This window comes from Neophocaena asiaeorientalis, unplaced genomic scaffold (genome assembly GCF_003031525.2).
Source record: "Neophocaena asiaeorientalis asiaeorientalis breed wild unplaced genomic scaffold, Neophocaena_asiaeorientalis_V1.1 scaffold221, whole genome shotgun sequence".
NCBI lineage: Eukaryota > Metazoa > Chordata > Mammalia > Artiodactyla > Phocoenidae > Neophocaena > Neophocaena asiaeorientalis.
This window is the reverse complement of record NW_020173766.1, coordinates 2,121,596-2,144,074: the sequence shown is the minus strand read 5'-3', so window position 1 is coordinate 2,144,074 and position 22,479 is coordinate 2,121,596. Positions and strand designations below refer to the sequence as shown.

Sequence of the window (22,479 nt, the reverse complement as noted above, 5' to 3'; positions counted from 1 at the left end):
CCCTTAGTTGTGGCATGCAGATTTATTTATTTATTTATTTATTTATTTATTTATTTACTTTATGTTTGGCTGTGTGGGGTCTTAGTTGTGGCACGTGGGATCTTCTTTACTTCATGCATGCGGGATCTAGTTCCCTGACCAGGGATTGAACCTGGGCCCCCTGCATTGGGAGTGCAGAGTCTTACCCACTGGTAAGTCCCCATCTCCAGAACTCTTTTCGCCTTATAAAATGGAAACTCTATACCCATTAAACAATAACCCCCATTTCTCCTCCCCACCCAGCCTCTGACAACTACCATTTTACTTTCTGTCTCTTTGATTCTGTCTGTATGATTTTTCTGTCTCTAAGTATGTCACATAAGTGGAATCATATAGTATTTGTCTTTTTGTGACTGGTTTATTTCACTTATCATAATGTCCTCAAGGTCCATCCATGTTGTAGCATATGTCAGAATCATATTTTTAAGCTTGAATATGGTTCCATTTATGTATATACCACATTTTGCTTATCCATTCATTTATCTATGGACATTTGGGTTGCTTCTACCTTTTAGCTATTGTGCATCGGGCTGCTATGAACATGGGTATATAAATCTCTCTTTGAAACACTGCTTTCATTTCTTTTTGGTACCTATGTAGAAGTGGAATTGTTGGATCATATGGTAATTCTATTTTTATGCTTTTTTTTTTGCGGTACGCGGGCCTCTCACTGTTGCGACCTCTCCCGTTGCAGAGCACAGGCTCCAGACGCGCAGGCCCAGCGGCCATGGCTCACGGGCCCAGCCGCTCCGCGGCATGTGGGATCTTCCCGGACGGGGAACGAACCCGCGTCCCCTGCATTGGCAGGCGGACTCTCAACCGTTGCGCCACCAGGGAAGCCCCCCGCTATGCTTTTTTCCATAGCAACTGCACCATTATACTTTCCTACCAACAGTGCACGAGTGTTCTGATTTCTCCACATCTGTGCCAACACTTGTTATTTTTCTGTTTTTTGTTTTTTTTTACAGTAGCCATTCTAATGAGTGTGAGGTGGTATCTCACTTTGGTTTTAATTTGCCATCCTTGCTTTTTGTCCATGTTTTTTTTGTTATGCCTACTCCCTTTTATTTTTAACCTTTTTCTGTCATTTCTTTAGATGAAAGGAACATATCTTTGGTTTATTTTTTGGCCTGAGAGCTTTTTTCATTTAGAAATCTAAACCCATTCATATTTATTATTACAATCGCTATCTTTGTCCTTTTTTTCCCCCAGTACCTTGCAGATTTCTTTTCATCTCATTTTTTTTTTTTTTTCTTTATAAGCATCATCTTTTCTGTGATTTGGAAGGCAAGCAGTGTTTTTATTCCAGTAGTCATTACCTTACAGCTTTTCAAAAACATTCTTAAGGAGAATGCTTGTAAATAAAGGAATAACTAAAATATACTTATCAAAATTAGTAACAGGAAAATAATTCTTGATTCTGTTGGGAATTATGAGGATGTGTTATTTCCATTTGTTTCCTTTCTGCCCTTTTTTTTTTTTACTGTAATTGGGCAGAGTATAGCATCATGTTTTTTTTTTTTAATCTGTTGTAGCTCTTCTTTAGAACTGATGAACTCTTTCAAAAGAGTAAGCAATTTCTGTGACCCGTTTTATAGCTCATTTAACCCATTTTGTGGGCTTTCATCAGCTGTGGCTGGTGGGAGTTACAGGAGGTTTCCAGCCCTGATTTCTTTCTTGTGCAAATAGCAGCTCCCTGACGCAGGTTAGGGGTCTGGTGTCTGCCTTCCAAGGGCACAGATATGGCTGGAGCATTTGGTTTCTCAGAGAAGCCTTGGCAGCCCTGATCTTTTTTTTTTTGAGGTTAATCCGATTATTTTCCTAGATACACTGGATTCCCTTCTTTTTCTTTAGTTTGGTAACTATTCTAGTATCTATGATCTGTTAGTCATCTTTCCATGTTTATCTTTGTCCTTTCCTCTGTTCTGGTAAACAGCCTTGGGCTAGTCTTCTGTTTTAACGTTGTGATTTTTTTCTTAGCCCAATCCACAATTTACTGTCTTATTTTTCCTTTTTTGAAACAACAGCTTTATCGAGTTATGATTCACATATGATACAGTTCACCTGTTTAAATTGTATGATTCAGTCGTTTTTAGTATATTCACAGAGTTATGCAACCATCACCACAATCAATTTTAGAACACTTTTGTTGTTCCAAAAAGCAACCCTGTACCCATACCCCCATTTCCTTCCAGTCCTTCCCCCCCAGCTCTAGGCTACCACCAATCTGTTTTCTGTCTCTATAGATTGGCCTGTTCTGGACATTTCATTCCTCCTGTGGTAGAATGTATCAGTATTTTGTTCCTGTATATTGCCGAATAATATCCCATTGTATGGATATACCACATGTTATTTATCCATTCACCAGTCGATGGGCATGTGGGTAGTTGCCATTTTTTGGCTTTAGGAATGATGTTGCTCTGAATGTACAAGTTTTTGTGTGGACATGTTTTCATTTCTCTTGGGTAGATAGCCAGGAGTGGAATTGCTAGGTCATATGTTAACTCTACGTTTTTTTGTTTGTTTTTTTTATTTTGGCTGTGCTGTGTGACCTGTGGGATCTTAGCTCCCTGACCAGGGATTGAACCCAGGCCCTTGGCAGTGAAAGCACAGAGTCCCAACCACTGGGACACCAGGGAGTCCCCCATGTTAACTCCATTTAAGCTTGTTAGAAACTGCCAGGCTGTTTGCCAAAGTGGCCGCACCATTTTACATTCCCACCAGCAGTATGTGAGGGTTCTGATTTCTCTGCATCCTCCTTATCACTTGTCATTATCTGCCTTTTTTTTTTTTGTGGTATGCGGGCCTCTCACTGTTGTGGCCTCTCCCATTGTGGAGCATAGGCTCCAGACGCGCAGGCTCAGTGGCCATGGCTCACGGGCCCAGCAGCTCCGCGGCATGTGGGATCTTCCCGGACCAGGGCACGAACCCGTGTCCCCTGCATCGGCAGGCGGACTCTCAAACACTGCACCACCAGGGAAGCCCCTATCTGCCTTTTTTGTTATAGCTGCCCACACTAGAACACAGTTCAGCCAAGTTCTTTGCTGCTTTATGATAAAGATTGCCTTTTCTCTCTCTCTTTTTTTTTCTGGCCGCGCCACACATCTTGCGTGATCTTAGTTCCCTGACCAAGGATTGAACCTGGGGCCATGGCAGTGAAAGCACGGAGTCCTAACCACTGGACCTCCAGAGGAGTCCCTAAACATTCATATTTCTAGCAACATTCTGTTCATGATAATATACGTATTCTCTAAGGCAACAGAGGCTTACTCTACTGTCCTTCACTTCCTTCTGAGCCATCACCCTAATCACTTTTTTTTTGGCCACACTGTGGCTTGTGGGATCTTAGTTCCCTGACTAGGGATTGAACCCAGGCTCTCAGCAGTGAAAGCATTTGGTTCTAACCACTGGACCGCCAGGGAATCCCCCAATCTTTTTTTTTTTAATTAATTAATTTATTTTTGGCTGCGTTGGGTCTTGGTTGCTGCACACAGGCTTTGGGCTACTGTTCATTGTGGTGTGTGGCCTTCTCATTGAGGTGGCTTCTCTTGTGGTGGAGCATGGGCTCTAGGCACACATGGGCTTCAGTAGCTGTGGCACACGGGCTTAGTTGCTCTGTGGCATGTGGAACCTTCCTGGACCAGGGCTTGAACCCGTGTCCCCTGCATTGGCAGGTGGATTCCTAACCACTGTGCCACCAGGGAAGTCCCCCCCAATCACGTTTATTTTATAAATTTATTTATTTACCTTTTGGCTGTGTTGCTGCGCACAGGCTTTCTCCAGTTGCAGAGAGAGGGGGCTGCTCTTTGTTGCAGCGCGTGGGCTTCTCACTGCAGTGGCCTCTCCTATTGCGGAGCACAGGCTCCAGGTGCACAGGCTCAGCATTTGTGGCACGTGGGCTCAGTAGTTGTGGCTCATGGGCTCCAGAGCGCAGGCTCAGTAGTTGTGGCGCACAGGCTTAGCTGCTCCACGGCATGTGGGATCCTCCCGGAGAGGGCTCGAACCCGTGTCCCCTGCATTGGCAGGAGGACTCTCAACCCCTGCGCCACCAGGGAAGCCCCTGCCCCCAATCCCTTTTAATGCCCATATTTTTAGCAGGTTCCTGGTTGCTGCCAACATTCCTTGGCTTATAGGTGCATCACTGCAATCCCTGTCTCCCTCATTACATGGGCTTCTTCCCTGTGTGTGTCTCTCTATGTCTTTACATGGCCTTCTTAAAAGGGCATCAGTCATTGGACCTCATCTACTTGATTATATCTGCAAAGACTATTTCCACATAAGGTCACATTCACAGTTCCCAGGGGTTAGGACTTCAGCGTATCTTTTGGGGGGAAGTATTCAACTCACAACAGGTAGTTTGTGTCTTTGTAGGAATTTTCCTATTTCACCTAAGTTGTCTTATTTGTTGGCATATAATTGTGCATAGTATTCCCTTATAATCTTTTTTATTTCTGTAAGCTTTGTAGTAATATCCCCCTTTCATTCCTGGTTTAATAATTTGAGCTTTCCTTTTTCCTGTCAGTCTAGCAAAAGTTTTGTGAATTCTGTTGATCTTTTCAAAGAACCAACTTTTGATTTCGTTGCTTTTTTCTATTTAATGAATTTGTGTTCTAATTTGCATTATTTCCTTACTTCTGCTTGCTTTGGGTTTAATTTGTTCTCCTTCCAGTAACTTTTTTTTTTTAATAAATTTATTTAGTTAGTTAGTTTTGGCTGTGTTGCGTCTTTGTTGCTGTGGGTGGACTTTCTCTAGTTGTAGTGAGTAGGGGCTACTCTTTGTTGCAGTGTGTGGGCTTCTCACTGTGGTGGCTTCTCTTGTTGTGGAGTGCAGGCTCTAGGCACGCGGGCTTCAGTAGTTGTGGCACGTGGGCTCAGGAGTTGTGGCATGCAGGCTTAGTTGCTCTGCAGCATGTGGGATCTTCCTGGACCAAGGATCGAACCCTTGTCCCCTACATTGGCAGGCGGATTCTTAACCACTGTGCCACCAGGGAAGTCCCTCCAATATCTTAAGGTAGAAGATTAGATTAGTGATATGAGATCTTTTTTTTTAATATAGGCATTTATAGGTTTAAATTTTCCTCATCATCTTTCCTTTTTAATAGACAACTTTGCCCCCAAGGCTTTGTCTAGGAAAAAAACCCTGAGGACAAAGGTAGAAACCAGCAGCTTTTTATTTTATTTTTTATTTTTCAGAATAATTTGTTTATTGTGTGTGTTATGAATTGTAGTGTCACAGTTTGTTCTCCTGACCCCCACTTTATAGTTTCTCACATCTGTTTTTTGAATTTTATTTTATTTATTCATTTATTTTTGCGGTACGCGGGACTCTCACTGTTGTGGCCTCTCCCGTTGTGGAGCACAGGCTCCGGACGCGCAGGCTCAGTGGCCATGGCGCGATGGCCCAGCCACTCCACGGCATGTGGGATCTTCCCGGACCAGGGCACGAACCCGTGTCCCCTGCATCGGCAGGCGGACTCTCAACCACTGCGCCACCAGGGAAACCTTATTTTATTTATTTTTTTATACAGCAGGTCCTTATTAATCATCAGTTTTATACACATCAGTGTATACATGTCAATCCCAATCGCTCAATTCATCACACCACCACCACCACCACCCCGCCGCTTTCCCCCCTTGGTGTCCATACGTTTGTTCTCTACATCTGTGTCTCAATTTCTGCCCTGCAAACTGGTTCATCTGTACCATTTTCTAGGTTCCACATATATGCATTAATGTACGATATTTGTTTTTCTCTTTCTGACTTACTTCACTCTGTATGACAGTCTCTAGATCCATCCACGTCTCTACAAATGACCCAATTTCATTCCTTTTTATGGCTGAGTAATATTCCATTGTATATATGTACCACATCTTCTTTATCCATTCATCTGTCGATGGGCATTTCAGTTGCTTCCATGACCTGGCTATTGTAAATAGTCCAGCAGCTTTTTATTATGGGCGTTTTACTGCTTCCTCTCTGGGCACCTCCTGTGGGCTGGTTCTTGGCTTGAGCCTTGGAAGGACTGACACTGGTCAGTCCACACATTGTCCTGGGCTCTTTTGTTTTGTTTTAAAATGGCATTTGTGTACGATACTCTGTGCTGTGCGTGTGTGTGTATCCTGAATGACATGAGGGAAATCTTACTTTATAGCCTGTACAATAATCCATACTCTGCTGTAGTATTTCCACAGCACAGAAGACAAAAAGACACATTAGAAAAGACACATAGTTAACATTTCTGTGTTTATTTTTATAGCATAAACTGGATGGATGGATGATGGGTGGGTGGAAAAGACGTGTGATAGCTTTTTCCAAATGTGAGGCTGCCCCTGCTTAGTGTTCCCAGGGTGCCTGCTCTTCCCAGCTGGGAGAGGCCTTGTGGCCCAGCAAATGCCCTCCCCCTGACACAGGGCTGATCCCTGGGCCTGATGTGGGTGGTGTGGTGACTGTGGTGTCTCCCTAGGGCGTCTGTGAGGAAATGACTTACGAGGAAATTCAGGATCATTATCCACTGGAATTTGCCCTGCGAGACCAGGACAAGTACCGGTACCGGTACCCCAAGGGGGAGGTAGGTGGGATATGGGGGCTTAATCCCAGCCACTGCTGCCTGCCTGGGAGGACCGCCTGTGACTGAGGGCCCCGAGGGGCTCTGCAGAGGCTCCGTGGGCAGCAGGAGGGGCCTGGCCTCAGAGGTAGGCAGGCTGGGTGTGTGTGTCACCTCTACCACTTCTCAGCCGTGGCCCAGGCTGCAGACCCCTCCTTGGGTGGTGGGTGAGCAGTGCTGCCCAGGAATCCCAACCCTGAGGCCTACTGGAGCCCAGTTTCCCACCACTCCCCATCTTTACTTTCCCCATCCCTGGGAGTGTCATAGGGTGACCCCATCCTCCCTGCGGCTCCAGATACCATCCCTAGCCCTGAATCCAGACCTAGGGATTCATTTTCCCCAGGTGAGTTGTGACTACCATAAGTCACCTGCACTGTCACCTCCCCTCAGACTGGCTCTCGCCTCAGCCCAGGCCCCGGGTAGAAACAGTGTCACCTTTTTTTTTTTTTTTGCGGTACGCGGGCCTCTCACTGTTGTGGCCTCTCCCATTGCGGAGCACAGGCTCCGCACACACAGGCCCAGCGGTCATGGCTTACGGGCCCAGCCGCTCCGCGGCACGTGGGATCCTCCCGGACCAGGGCACGAACCTGTGTCCCCTGCATCGGCAGGTGGACTCTCAACCACTGCGCCACCAGGGAAGCCTCCAGTGTCACCTTTGACTCATGTATCTCCCAATTCTAGGATGTGACCTGAGGCAGTGGCCAAATAAAAATACCTCCCACAGACACACAGGTTTGCGTACACACATACATGTACACATGTCGAAACCCCCCGCCCAAATGCCAGGCTCACAGGTGCCTATGCTGTGCTGTCCTCGGGAATAGGACAGCTTCGGGTAGCATTGATATTTCCCCACATCATACTGTGAGGGAGAACCCAGATTTAGAACCAAACCAGATAACAGTAAAAAGAAACAAAGCAGCTGGCTGCTCAAACTTGAGAATACAGGGGGGAAATTGGTAGGGAAGGTAGTTGCCAAAAGAAGCAATCTAGGATATCCCCAGAAATACCAGGGGCTGGCACAAGTCATGTTGGTATTACTCCCAACCAAATCATGGGGCAAACTCAGCTCCAAGCTTGAGGCCTTTTTTTTTTTTTTCTGAAGGACGGCTCACTGTGTGCAAACAGGGGTGAACCCCCAGGGCTGGGTCTCCCAGTGAAAAGCTCTAGACCTGCCAGTCACCAGGGTTGGTTCAAGGGCTCCCTCACGGCACCCAGGGGAGGTACAGGGCAGGCAGACTGTGAGGATCCTTCCTGGGAGCTCAGGTATTCTGACAGTTTGCACTCTGGGAAGTTTGGGAGGTTTTTGCTTCCCCTCCTTACAAGCCTCGTTCTGTGTACTCCACGTGCGGCAGGTAGGAAGGGAGCCGTGTCTTCTCCACCTGTCATCAGTTGCCAGCATGTGAATTCCAGCAGCTGAGGGTTCAGCAAAGGGCCCCAGGATGGGCATGGAGGTGGCCCCTTGGACGCAACCTAAGCCCCAGCCCTGCCCTCTCGGTCCTACTGGGACCTGGCCCTGGGATAGGGGAGGTGATCCCTTTGTCAGACTGCCAGTCCTCACCAACCTCCCAGAATGGTGAGGAGTTCAGGAGAAGGTAGCCCACTACCCAGAAGGTCTCCATCCCTACCCCCAGAGCTGGGTTGAGGATGCTTCCCACTTGCCCTTGCAGTCCTATGAGGACCTGGTCCAGCGACTCGAGCCTGTCATCATGGAGCTGGAGCGGCAAGAGAACGTGCTGGTCATCTGCCACCAGGCTGTGATGCGCTGCCTCCTGGCCTACTTCCTTGACAAGGCAGCAGGTGCGGACGCTGCCCCTGGGGAGGTGGGATGTGTGTGTGAGAGAGATCGAAGGGGACTGTCACCTGGGCATCCCTGGTGCCAACCCTCTCCGCCTGTGTCCACAGAACAGCTGCCTTACCTCAAGTGTCCGCTGCACACGGTCCTGAAGCTGACCCCCGTGGCTTATGGTAAAGAAGCTTCCCGCATGCTGACCTGGTTGCCAGACTGGCTGTCTGCAGGGTTCTGTGGTTTTCTGCAAACCCCTCCCTTGAAAATTTCATTAGAAGCTCATTCCTCCTCCTTCCACCCCACCACCTTTCCCAATTTGCTTTAAAATTTTTTTTGTTTTAATTCCTGTGGCCACAGGAAGCCTCCCCAATGATCCTTCCTTAACCATCACCCACCCACATGAGGGGCTTTTCTACTGGTTTCTCCAAAATCCCCCAGAAAGCCCCACGGCCCCCAGGACCCAGACCTGAAAATATGCGCCTCTGCCTTGGGCTCTGCCAGCAGAGGCCTCACGCAACTTCCTAACCTCCTGGGTCCCGACTCCTCCCCTTCAACACTGGACGAGGCACTCTCACATGGTTGTGCCCTCGGGACAATAACTGTATAGCTCAGTGGCAGCTAAAGTCATCCCAGTGCATGTTAATCGCCTCGTCCCCCTTTGCACTGAGCGCCTGGCACCATGGTGATCCCGCCTCGTGTGTGAGACAGGGCTGGGTGAGGGTCTGCTCAGTGTAGTGACCCCTCACGGAGCTAGGCTTGTTGCTTCTCAGACCGCCCTCAGCCCCCGAGGTGGGCTGCTCATCCTCACTGTGGCTCTGCCTGGTGCCCGGGCTCCTTGGCGAGCCTGCGCTGGGCAGTGGCCCAGAGGCTCGGGCCTGACACGCTGCCTAGTGCTTCCTCACGGGGCCTCCAGAGCTGCCCAAGGTGGGAGGACTGGAGTGAGGCTGAGGCGTCTGCTCAGCCCCACAGCAGCGAAAGCCTCCTCCTGGGAGAAGCTTCTACCCCTGTGGCTCTGCTGCGTTTCAGGAGGGGGAATGGATTTGCATCTTCCCTTTGGCAGGTTGTAAAGTGGAGTCCATATTCCTGAATGTGGCGGCCGTGAACACGCACCGAGACAGGCCTCAGGTAGCAGCTGGGTCACTGCTGGGGTGGTGGGCACGTTCCTGGGGGTCCAGACACAGCAACCACCAGGGCCAGGCCCAGCTGGGGCATCTACTGAGTGAGCTTGAGTTCTCTGTCAGGGTGACGCTGTGGCCAGAACAGAGGCTAGAGGCCTACAGGGGGCAGGCGCTTCCATGTCCCACCAGCCCAGGCCTCATGAGCACCTGTCCAACTTGAGCGCCTTTAAAAAGTAAAAATGAAAAATGTCCTGCTTTGTTGTGGAAAGGGCCATGCAGAGGCTGAGGGTGTCTCGGTGCTGCGTAGAGACCTTCCTGCAGAAGGACACATCTCTGTTCTGTGTTCCCCCAGCGTTAAAGATAGAAGCTCCTTGAAGTGTTGCCCAGAAGCACTTCATGCCCGTGTGGGATCCTTCTGCCATGTTGGTTTCCTCTCCCACTAAGGCCAAGAGCAGGACCGCCCCTCTGGGCCCCATTCCCAGAGTCTGTTGCACCAGGAAGGCTTCTGGGACCTTAGTCATGCCTGCTGCCACCCACAGTGGGACGTGCTGGGCCTTGGGTCCCTGCCCAGGGTGCAGGCCTTGGGCCCCACAGGCTGAGGTGTGTGGATGTGTCCTCCTATTTCCTAAGGCTGCTTCCCCTCACCAGAACCAGTCATTGTGTAAACCTCTTCCCTGTTTGCCCTGAGAGTCCGATGAAGGCCCAGTCTGGCACACACAGGTCTCGGGGGAAGATGTCCCAACAGGCCCCTCGTACTGAGGAAAGCCCAGAGGTGTTGGGCCCCCAGCACTGACGGGGTGATGGTGAAAGAGGCCCCTGGACCCCGCAAGCATCAGGGGCTGGTGCCCCGGTCCATTTGCAGGAGCGAACATGGCCATGGGGTAGTTGGCAGGCACCCTGCCTGCCTCTGGGTAGGCACTTCTGAGAGGCAAACTTCTGTTGGCCACAGGTTCTGGGATGGTTCCTTTTAAGGTGGGCAGGATCTCCAGGTCCTGGCCCATCCTTGGGGACAGGTTGTGGTGAGAAAGGGGCCCTTGGGAAGCCTGCCCCCAGTGAGAATTGCACCTGCCCCTACAATTCCAGTGGCCAGCCCTGTGAACTCAGGAGTGTGGCCATAGGGGACATGATTCCCTCCCTGCAGATCTGGGCTGTGGCCCAGGTCATTGGTGACCTGCTCCATTGGGCCACCAAGATCAGGGATCACATAGGATCACATAGTCTTTCAGAGTTGAGGGGAGTCTCTGACCCCCATCCCTTAGGCCTGAGATGCCCTGAACTCAGCCGGCTGTGGACAGAACTGGGCTCTGCAGCTGAGGCAGGGGAGGGGTGCTGTTCAGGAGGTGGTGCAAGGGGCCTGGTGCCCCAGCTCTCAGACACAGGAGGTGTCCGCAGGCAGCTGGGGCCATATCTGACACCTGTCCACCGACACACCGACATAGCCGGGAGGAGGGCACCCTCAGGAGCTGGTCCCCTTCCCAGCCAGCTGTTTCTCCCCACCTGACCCAGGCCTGAGGCAGGAGGCGGGGATGGCCTCATTCTGCGTAATGCCTGACCTGCCTGCAAGGAGCAAGCAGGAACCGGAGGTGTCCTCCATCCCCCACCTTTGTTCTGGTGTTTGTCACCCACCACGTGTCAAGAGGCTCTTGACCCCTGGCTCTTAGGAAAGGTCGGGGTCTAAGTCCTGTGGCCGGGGCTCCTTGGGGTGAGAATGTGAGTCTGGCGGCTATAGCGATGAGCGAAGCAGGTAGTGGTGACTGTCTGTCCTTGGCAAATGGTCAGTGTTCTGTGTGTTTAATTTTGTGCAGAATGTAGACATCTCTCGGCCTCCGGAGGAAGCCCTTGTCACGGTCCCTGCTCACCAGTGACCGTGTGTCGTCCACTGCAACCCCCGGGCAGGTGTTGATCTCTGTGGACGAGGTCATTCCAGGCCCTCTGGTCTGTGTGACAGTCACCACACAGGAACACCCTCAAAGCCATGCATGGCTGGTGGCACCCAGAATCCCAGTCCCAGCCCACCTGTTTCCTTGTTGACAGTGTCAGGGTTGTATGCGGTGCCCAACCTGCTGCTATAAACCACTTGGCCTGACTGCGTCTGCACCGGGCCAGTGAGAGGTTTCCCAGCCCCTGATCCTTCTGTTCTCTCTCACCGGCCTGGTGGGCTTTGTGAAGTGTGAAACCCAAAAATGTGAAACGGAAAGCACTTGCTGTGATGTTTCCACCCACTGAGGCCGAGCTGCCTGGGTAGACCTGGGGACCCCTGCCAGGGCTCTGCTGCCCTCTCTTTGGCCACTTCCTGAGCCAGAGGCAAGGTGTTCATGAGCTGCTGCTGCCTCAGTAAGCGGGAAAGAGCCATCCCCATCCTGCCTCGCCAGGAACTGAAGAGCTTCCTCCACTGGCCAGACCCTTGAGTCCGTGCGTCTGCATTTGTGGATGCTCAGGAAAGCAGTGTGTTCACTTCAGCACATGGGAATGCATAGAAACATGCAGGGAGCGGGGTGTTTGCGATTACCCCTTCCCAATTATGCCTACACTGGAATACTCGTGGGAGCTGGCAGCCAAGGCCACCCCTCTCCAACTGCTCTCATGGTGCAACACGTAAAGAAAGACGTGAAGACGGGACAGTTGTATGAGTCGCCCTTCCCAGTGCTCGAGGGAGAGGCTGCCCTCCCATCTTCCTCTCCCAGCCATGCCACTGGGCTACCTTGCCCGCCGCTGCCTGTGTCCACACAAGAGTGTACACTGGTGGCAGGGACCTGCATTTGCTGTGAAGGATTCGGAAAAGCTTGCATGGTCCTGCAAAGCCTGTCCTGGCGTTTGTTGACCTCTACCCACGGAACTAAGCATGGGAAAGCCCAGAGCTGGAGGCAGCCTCCGGCCAGGGCAGGAATTTCCCAGCTTCTGATTCTTGTACACAGGAGCCTGATGAAAACGACCTCGGGAAGCCTGCCATCTGTCACGCCCCTGAGTTCTTTTGGGCCCAGGGAGTTGTGCTGGGCCGCAGGTTCCGGCTCCATTTTGTAGCTGGGAGAACAGGCTGGCCAGCAAGTTGTGAGGCTGGGTGAGGAAGCGTGTGGATTTGTAGTTGGATGCGCTGCTGTCCACAGGTGGTGGTCCTTGGTGAAGTCAGGCCCCAGGATCCTGTGTCCCTGGCCCAGGCTGATGATCTCTCGGCCTCGAGTGCCACAGCAGTTATGGACAGACATGGGTGGAGAGATATCCAGGACAGAGCTGTGGCAGTACCCTCCTTCTGGACTTATCTCCTGTCAGAGCCCCAGGCCCCTTAGACCCAGGGCCAGAGGACCACACTACTGCCTTTGGGATGTGGAGACTGCAGCCTTTGCTTCCATGTCCGCCAGAGTATTGGTGACTTTTGGTCATGCTCAGTTGTTGGCCATAGCAGGTCCCTTTGGTCAGTGGCACGTACATCTAGATGTCACCACCTCTCCAAGACCTCAGGCTGGCTGAGGTGAGACCAGCGAGGCCTTTTCTCTCTGTCCAGAGGGCAGCCAGGAGCTACTGGAGATGTGTCACAAGGACTGGAATGGGGCAGAGGGAAGTCTGGGATCCCAGCAGGGCTCACCCGGAGCCAGCTCTGCATGGGCAGCCATCCACCTGGCTGGCTGCCCGGTTGTAGCCAGGATGGTTGATGTGCTCCTGTTGCAGACATGTTTCCTGCTCGCCCTGGAATGGATGTTGTTGGATCTCAGCCACATATCACACTGTGTCCAACATTCTTTGCAATAAATACTTTTTTAAAAAAGAACAATCTAAGGTGTTGTGTGGCCAGCTCGCCACTGGTGAGGTTCTTTCCAGCGGCTCTGCAAACCCCTGTGCTGTGCTCCCTCCCAACAGGTCTGTATGGACCCTTGGTCCAGCTCCCACCCCCATGACTACCCATCCCTGGAGCGGAAACTGTCTTGCCCTGGAGTGAGCCCTGGGCAGGGCCCGGGTTTTCTCTGGGCTGACCAAGGTTGCTGGGCCCTCACCACTGAGACAGAAACAGACATAGAGGGGGATCTGGGGTCACTGGAAATGTGGGTTCCAAATACTGGCATCCCTGGAGAGGGGAACCAGAGGCTGGGTCGAGGATGGAGGGCCTGCATAAGGCTGTGGGTGGAGCGTGCTGGCTGATTCTCTGGTGTTCTTTGTTACTTCTGGCGTGGGGAAGGTGGTGACAAGAGACACCCTTTCCTATGCCTCAGAATTTTTTTTTCCTTTTGCATTTAAAAAAAAATTTTATTGAAGTATAGTTGTTTTTTTAAAAAATAAATTTATTTATTTATTTATTTTTAATTTTGGCTGTGTTGGGTCTTTGTTGCTATGCGCAGGCTTTCTCTAGTTGTGGTGAGCGGGGGCTACTTTTCCTTGTGGTGCATGGGCTTCTCATTGCCGTGGCTTCTCTTGGTGCAGATCACGGGCTCTAGGCGCACGGGCTTCAGTAGTTGTGGCACGTGGGCTCAGTAGTTGTGGCTCGCGGGCTCAGTAGTTGTGGCTCACGGGCTCTAGAGCACAAGCTCAGTAGTTGTGGTGCATGGACTTAGTTGCTCCACGGCATGTGGGATCTTCCCAGACCAGGGCTCGAACCCGTGTCCCATTGGAGTATAGTTGATTTACAATGTTGTGTTAGTTTCAGGTGTACAGCATAGTGATTCAGTTATACGTATACATGTATTCATTCTTTTTCAGCTTCTTTTCCCATATAGGTGATCGCAGAATATTGAGTAGAGTTCCCTGTGCTATACAGTAGGTCCTTGTCATCTATTTTATATATAGTAGTATGTATATGTTAATCCGAAGCTTCTAATTTATCCCTCCTCCTCCCCATGCCTCAGAATTTTGTTGGACTTTTCTACACCTTCTGCCGTGGGGCTGGGGTGTTGCAGGGGTCTTCGTCCATGGACATAACATTGCTGGCATTTGCCTTTCCTAGTGTGTCAGGGCAGAGGGTGGCTATGTCACAGTGGATGACAGGAACCCCTTGGGCTTCATCCCCAGGCTCAGAGTAGTATCAGCTATGACTGTCTTCCTGGTAGGTGAGGTTGGGGGACCGCTGAATGGTCCCCACCCTGTCTCCGGGCACAGAGTTCCTGGAGTGGATACCTGACCTCCTTAGAGGCTTCCTTGCACTTCCTGAAGAAGGTTTTGAAGATTTCAACAGCAAAGCAACAACAGAAGGAATGAAATATAACACTATCCGAATTTTTCTTCAGGTTCACTGTTCTACCACAACCTAGAAAGAGCGATTATATATGGTTAGGCTGAAGAATTTTGTAGCATTTTGGGTTGCTAGGAAACAGTGGCCATCAGGTAGGATCAGAGGATATTTGGATAGAATGAAATATTGTTACAAAGACATAGGTTTCAGCAACATTTGAATTATATTTATAATATGGTTGTATATTATAGATTAATAAAATATAATTATCACCTGTAAAGGCGAGTTGCCATGTTTGGTTTAGACCAATCATTATTCATCCCCTGGGACTGGGCACATTGTTGTTTACACAAAAACTGTTCTATTAAAAGTGGAAAATGGGGTAGACCAGAAGTGGTATCTGTCAAACCCTGGCTAATGGCCACAGGTCTCTTTGGGAAGGGTTGTGGGGAAAGTACCAGCATGAAGCTGGGCTGTCTTCACAGGGCCCACCTTAAAGGGCACCCACCCCACTTCCGTCAAGGGCCCCTGGGTTTGTGAACTGATCTTATCTGGAATATTGGTGAGAGATCCTATCCTCTGCAGTCAGGTCTCTGCTGGTCAGCCCTCTAGTTCTTTTGTCATACACATCCAGTAGGGCTCTGCTGGCCTCCCCATCAGTTTTTGTCTTAGGGGCCTGGTGATCCTGCCAAAGATCCTGGTATCTGCATTGAAATCAAGGAGGCATTTCAACTATAGTGTCTCCAACCAGAATCTCTGACTCATGGACAGCTGTGACTATGGTACTTATGGGTCAAATTGTGTCCCCCAAATGAATACATTGAAGACCTAACCCCTGGTACCTCATAATGTGACCTTGTGTAGAAATAGGGTGGTTGCAGGTGTCATAAATTAAGATGAAGTCATACTGGAGTAGGGTGTGCCCCTAATCCAAAATTCCCCAGCAACTTCAGAGACAGCATGGATCCTGCTGACATCCTGGCTTCCAGCCTCCAGAACTATGAGACAGTAAGTTTCTGTTGTTTGAGCCGCTCAGGGTGTGGTACTTTGTTACAGCAGCCCTGGCAAATGGAAACTTCTCAGCGATGAACTTCCTAGGGCCTTGGTGAAGGACTATGTCCTGGGTCGTCTCCAGGGACTCAGGGAGAAGGTGAGTTGTCCCTGATAAATTCAGTCCAACATTTATTTTGAATGAATGAGTGAATCTTCCTGAGGCCTTGGGTTCTTTCCTCTACATTACACCAGGGAGCATTTGGCATCTCAATTGCATTTAGTGAGACCCAGTTTTCATTTCAGCCAACCAAATAGACAGGCAGAACAACCCCCAGTAGCTTAAGCCTGCACATTGAATCCAGAGTTCCTGGCAAGCTCACCTGCATTGATGAAGTCCAACCTAACTAAGCTGATGTTCTTATCTCCATGGTCTAGGGCCTCGGTCTCCCCCTGCCACCCCACCACATAGTGTTTATATTTTAGCTAATGTAAAATACCAAAGTCTTAAATTCTTTTGATACATAAGCCATCCCCTCTGGGTCTGACTTTGTAATAAGGTCTCCAGACATGCTGGTATCCATCTCTAGTTTAAGGAGTTGGGGAGGAGGGGCATTAGAAGAGTTGACTCCCCTTGCAAAGTAACTCCCTCACGAGGTCTTATGGGAGGACACCTTGCTTCAGTGGGCAAGGGAGGTGGAGAAGGGCTGGAGGTTGGTTGCAATCTGATTCCTCTAATTCTTTCATATGCATCTTCATTTCACTTAATTCATGAACAACACATGAAGTGCCTACCATGTGCTAAGCAGGAGGAATATAGCAGTAAGCACAGGGGCAAACCCCCTCCCTCACAGAGCTGACATTCTAGTGGTGGAAGACACAGTAAAGAGGTAAGTAGTGTATTAGAGGGTGCTGGGACAGAGCCAAGGGCGTGGTTCAGGGTTGTATGAAGTCCTCACTGAGGAGGCGACCAATGTCCTGGATGTATTAAATACATTTTCAACTTACGATATTTTCAGCTTACAGGGGATTTATCAGTAACCCCATCGTAAGTCGTGGAAGATCTGTACCACACCACCAGTGATGGCTGTACTAGCTCTGTCTCCTCAGCCTGCTGGGGTTGCCAAAGGCTTTCCCTTCATCCTGGCTGGATTTCCACTGCCTTTAACTCCAACCAGGCAAACATCCACTCCGGATGCACCCCCGTTTCCCTGGTCACCTGCTGACAACTTTATCAGTTGGAGGAAACTGACTCTGCCCAACATAATCAGAAATGGAATTTATGAAAATGAACTTGTGTAGCTCCCAGAACCACCAAGGGCACAGGAGGACAAGACAAAGAGGCCATGCCCAAGTCACAGTTCTGCTTTGGCAGACACTGCATGCTGCTACCCGGCTGCTGTGACCCCCACCACTGCAGAGGCTCTAGTCACCAGCCCACTAGGCACACTCCGGGGAAGGTATGTCTGACCCTAGGGAAGGTACATCTGATTCCAAGGAGGGTACATCTGATTGGCTGGGCCTTGGGCAAAGGAAGCTGGGAAGTGGATGTCTGGCATTTCTGCCTTCTGAAATGGAGGAAGGGAGCCCAGGTGCTGGTGAAGAGGAATGGCAGGAGAGCTGTGCTCTACTTAGCTCTCACACTCCTGGCCCTGTGGGTCAGTCCTGGGCTGATGTCACCCACACCCTGCCACCCACACCGTGGGACACTGGGCTTTCTGAGCATCATTGGGTATTGCTTTGGCCCCATGCAGAGTTCCCATATGCAGCTTGACTGCCACATAAAGGTCCCAGCAGAAAATAGTCTTTTAAAAAAATATTTACTTATTTATTTGGTTGCACTGGGTCTTAGTTGCGGCAGGTGGGCTCCTTAGTTGCGGCTCACTGGCTCCTTAGTTGTGGCATGCGAACTCTTAGCTGCGGCATGCATGTGGGATCTAGTTCCCTGACCAGGGATCGAACCTGGGACCCCTGCACTGGGAGCGCAGTCTTGGCCACTGAGCCACCAGGGAAGTCCCAGAAAAGAGTCATTATTAACACTGTGCGTATTTGAGGAGAGTCCAATAAAAGGGCCGTTTACAGAGCTGTGGGTGAATTCGGGTGTCAGCACCTGGGGCTAACATTGGGAGCACTTTCCTTCCCTAGGCCTTGTGGACTGAAGAAAAATGCACAACCTAAAAGTTGTGTGGGACCTTACTGAGGACTAAAGCCCAGAAGACAGCCTCTCAGAAAGCTCTGAGGAATTGCTCTGAAGAGATAAGGGAGGAGCCAGGATCTACAGGAGTTTTTTGTGGGAAGAACAAAAACAAAAATATGTAGTTGAACACCAAGATTACTAATCACAAAGAACAGACAAGTTAATGTTTTTCTATGTATGGGAACATGCAAGGACCTGGGTTCATTGAAATTATTCCTTTGATATGCATCTTAACTATCTAGGGTCAGTATCCAAAGCACAGAACGCTTCCTGTTTTTCTCCATCCTGAATTCCCCTCAGGTGCACCATCCGTGGGTTGCTGCAGTGGCTAATGGCTTGATTCTTGTAGAACTGGGATAGCGGGCAACATTCTTTGTTTACAGGAAAGTCAGGCAACATTCCCTGTCCACAACCCACAGGGTCAAGGCCCAGGAGGGGAAGGGTTAGTGGAACCTGGTGGGACCCAACCCCCGACCCCCACTCCTGTTCAGTTTCTACTGTAATCTGTCTACCAGAGGGATCTCTTAAATCAGTCACTCCCTGGGGCTCTCAAGATAATTTCTCAGCATTATGGCCCTGAATGGAGGGACTGGCGAGCTGTGGCTGTGAGGGTGGAGCGGGTGGTGTTGGCGGTGGGATGTGGTGTGTCTGAAGGCCCACAGGAGCTTTGGGGAAGGAATAGGGAAGGAACAGCGCCATTCATGCACTCTCCTCCCACCCTCTGACGGATCTCCTGCAACTTAACTGCCTTCTGTTGACTAAGCCTGACGACTGACTACGAGAAGGGAGAAAGAGAAAGAGGGAACCCCAGGACAGAGTGGGATAGGGGGTGGATGTGGAGGGAAAAGTAGAAGACGGGCCTGGACAGGCATCTACTATGGGCATCAGCACTAAGGTTGATGTGGTTGGTAGGGAGGTAGATGCACAGACAGCTATAGTCCAGCATAATGCGTGCTAGGGCAGTGGGAGTGGGGGGTGGGGTGGAACCCACAGAGGGGACTGGGGAGGCTGAGGCAGCCCATCCCCCAGGGGGAGTGGTTTCCGGGCTGGTGCTCAGGGGAAAGTGGTCAATGGGCTAAAGGAGATCCTTTATTTCCTTTTCCAGTTATTATCTAGCACCTGCTGTGTGCATGGCCCTGTGTTGGATACAGAAAACATAGTCCCAGCCTCACTTAGCCCGCAAAGTAGCAGGAGACACCCACATAACCCAAGGTTTGGTGCTGGGCTGGGGGTTCACAAGGGCTGTGGGAACACTGAGGGGAGCCCTAACCCAGACTTGGCATCTTGAGAGGCTTCCTGGAGGAGGAGGTGTTTAAGTTGGGAGCCAGAAAGGGTGGCGGAATTCATGTGGTGCGTGCTGAGAGCAAGGAAGCACAAGGAGCCCCATTCAGTGCTATGGGACTGAAATCAGGACTTTGTCTTAAGAGATACAGGGAGCCATTGCAGGGTTTAGAGCGAGGGTGTGTGACTGATATGTACTCTAGGGAGATCCACACAGGAAGCATTGGGGGGAGCAGGTGAGTTCAGAGCTGGGTCAGTGGTGGGTAAACGAATGTTCTGGGGGTGAAAGTGGCAGAGTGTGGAGAGAGTTGGGCAGCATGCCTGGGTGACCAGGCAGAGATGGGGACAGAGGTTTGGGGACAGTGAGTTGCCCGTGGAAGCCGAGGAGGTCTTTGGAGATGGAGTTCTGGGAGTCCTCAGGGCAAGTATGGTGGTGGATGGGCGCAGACTCTCGGAGGCCAAAAGGGCTGGGAGGGAGGACAGGGCAGGGTCCACTGTGCCTTGGGATGCTGGTGGGTGGTGAGCATGTGAGCAGTGGGGAGGGCCAGAGGAGAGGTGTGGGTGGGAGGTAAGGAAGGTGACAAACAGATGGTCCAGGACATCAGCACGCAGTGTGAGGGAGAAATACAGAGGGAGAGGGTGAGGACATAGGGGAGGGCCTGAGGTGCCACCGGCCTGGGACAGGACGACAAGAGGCACAGGGGGCTGTGCCCTGAGATAAAGTGTGAGCCTTTCAGGTAGGCCAGATGGGGAAGGGGCAGAATTTAAGGTAGGGTCTGCCTCAAGCAGGAGGGGAGGGCACCTACTGGAATGAAAGGGGGTGGGGCAGGGGCTGATAAGAAAGGTTGTCTGAGGGGGTGGAGCCAAGCACAAAGGTCCCCAGCTGCCGGCCCCTCGCCTGTGGCCTGGCATTGTTTTGCTGAGCTAGTCCAGCTGGTCTGGGTCCTTAAATGGACGTGGGACTCCTCAGTCTTGTTGAGACCCCGAAGTTTGGCACAGGGAGATTGGTTTCTGTCCGGGAGAAGCAGATTTCCTCAGGCAACCTGTGGAAGTGACAGTTTCCAGTTCACAGGCCTTGTTCACAAGGACCCCTGCCTGTTTCTGCCCCCCCCCACCCCCCTCCCCCGGAACACACACATGGGCACATGCATGCTGGATGTGTGGCTGTGACTTCCAAGCCGCTGGGTTTTCCTGGCCTCACCCCCTCCTGCACATGCACAGCTCTGGGTGGGTCCTGGAGCCACCACTATGCTCAACCATGAAGGTTTAACACAGGTGTCTTTGAGGTGTGGGAAGATGAGGGGGCATGAGGGAACCCAATACTGAAAAAGTCAGGGAGGACTAGGCCAGGAGAGAAGCCCCTAGATGGGGATGAGAGGCCAAAGGCAGGTGATGGGAGGTGAGAAAGGACAACTCTTAGCTGTAATGGCCTATATGGGAAAAGAATCTAAAAAAAAGTGGATATATGTATAACTGATTCACTTTGCTGTACACCTGAAACTAAAACAACATTTGTAAATCAACTATACTCCAATACAAATTTATTTATTTATTTAGGCCACGTGGCATGCGGCAGCCTAGTTCCCTGACCAGGGATTGAACCCGCACCCCCTGCAGTGGAAGCATGGAGTCTTAACCATTGGACAGCCAGGGAAGTCCCCCAGTAAAAATTAGAAGAAAAAAAAGGACAACTCTTAGGAGTTTGACTGGGGGCAGGGACTGAGTTATGAAACGAAACCAAGTCTGTGGGAGGCGGAAGGCGGGGCACCCATGGTGTGGAACAGGCCTCAGAAGGTGGCTGGCGAGGTGGACATGGAGGGGAGTGTGTGGTGGCCACTGTGCGTGGGGAAGGGGGACCTGGGCGGTGTTCAGCTTCAGACTGTGGAGCTGAGGGGGCAGAGGCAGCTGGTTGGGATGAGGCTGGGCTGTGTCAGGGAGGGCCCCTCATCCTGCCTTGGGGGCAGTCACCCCTCTGCCCCCACAGTGTGCCCAGCACAGCATGCTGAGTCTTGAGTCCCTCTGGCCAGTGGTGAGGGGGACCATGGAGGACCCAGGCCCAGAGGAGGACCCTAGCCTCCTAGGTCTGGGAAACTGCACTGAGGACATCCCGAGTTGTCTCCTTGGGCCTCACTCCTTGTTACGTGAAGCCCCCGCCCTCAGGTGAGAAACGTGGTGGCATGCCGGATGTACACACTGGCTCCGGGGCCTGGTTAGTGTGATACTTCATGTTTTCTGCCTTAAGTGTAATGAGTTTAACTGTGGCAGGTGCAGAGTGGGCAGCAGGTCAGAAACCCTGGGCAAAAAAAGAATGCTTGCCATAGACTGGATATTTGTGTCCCTCCAGATTCACATGTTCAGCTGCTGACTCCCAAGGTGATGGTATTTGGAGTTGGTGCCTTGGGGAAGTGACTAGACCATGAGGGTGGAGCCCTCATGAATGGGATTGGTGCACTCATAAAAGAGGCCCCAGTGAGCTCCTTTGCCTCTTCTGCCACCTGAGAACACAGGGAAAAGAAGTCATCTGTGAACTAGGTAGGAAGTAGGCTCTAAATGGACACAGATGAGCTGATACCTTGATTTTGGAATTCCCAATCTACAGAACTGAGAGAAACAAATGTTTGTCATTTATAACTGAATCTATGATGTTTTGTTATAGCTGCCCCAAGGGACTAAGACAGTAGTCCAGCTCCCCATCCCTGACTCTGCGGGGACTCGTTACTGAGAACCAAACTTGGGTCTGCTGACTTGAGTGCAGTAAAGCCAGTCTACTGACTGTGGTGAAGGAAAGTGCAGCGTTTATTGCAGGGCACCAAGCAAGGAGTCCAGGGCAGCTAGTGCTCAAAACACCCCAAGTGGGACTTCCCTGGTGGTCCAATGGTTAAGAATCTGCCCTCCAATACAGGGGACATGAGTTCAATCCCTGATCAGGGAACTAACATCCCACATGCCACAGAGCAACTAAGCCTGTGTGCCACAACTACTGAGCCCACACCACAACTAGAGAGAAGCCTGTGTGCCACAACTAAGATACAATGCAGCCAAAAATAAATAAATATTTTTTAAAAAAACTTAAAAAAAAAACCACCCCAACTCCCCATGGGTTTCGACAAAGTGTTTTTAAAGGCCAGGTGAAGGAGGGGAGTCACAGGGTATGTGATCAGCATGTGCACAATTCTCTGATTGGTCGGTGGTGACGTAACAGGGCAGCGTCACAGGGGTTAACGTTATCAATCCTGGGGCTAGGTGCTCATGATCATCAAGTAGTTAACTTCTTCCATTTGTTGGTAGTTTTAGCATCTATAAAA

The 22,479-nt window shown here is 50.7% G+C and overlaps 1 protein-coding gene across 6 annotated transcripts in view; it reads left to right on the top strand.

The window, feature by feature from the left end:
• PFKFB4 (6-phosphofructo-2-kinase/fructose-2,6-biphosphatase 4) overlaps positions 1 to 19,728 on the top strand; it is a 47,220-nt gene extending 27,492 nt beyond the window's left edge. For 2 of the 6 annotated variants that reach the window (XM_024751451.1, XM_024751450.1), the window contains exons 10-14: positions 6,504 to 6,608; positions 8,315 to 8,444; positions 8,550 to 8,612; positions 9,494 to 9,558; positions 11,357 to 13,871. In XM_024751451.1, coding sequence (XP_024607219.1) covers positions 6,504 to 6,608; positions 8,315 to 8,444; positions 8,550 to 8,612; positions 9,494 to 9,558; positions 11,357 to 11,416 — 423 coding nt within the window. In that variant the 3' untranslated portion in view covers positions 11,417 to 13,871. Of the gene's footprint in view, positions 1 to 6,503; positions 6,609 to 8,314; positions 8,445 to 8,549; positions 8,613 to 9,493; positions 13,872 to 15,762; positions 15,857 to 16,484; positions 16,587 to 16,715; positions 17,157 to 18,998 lie in introns of those variants that run through there. The other 4 variants (XM_024751449.1, XM_024751448.1, XR_003003978.1 and 1 more) reach the window with 3 other exon arrangements.
• Positions 19,729 to 22,479: the final 2,751 nt, after the last annotated feature.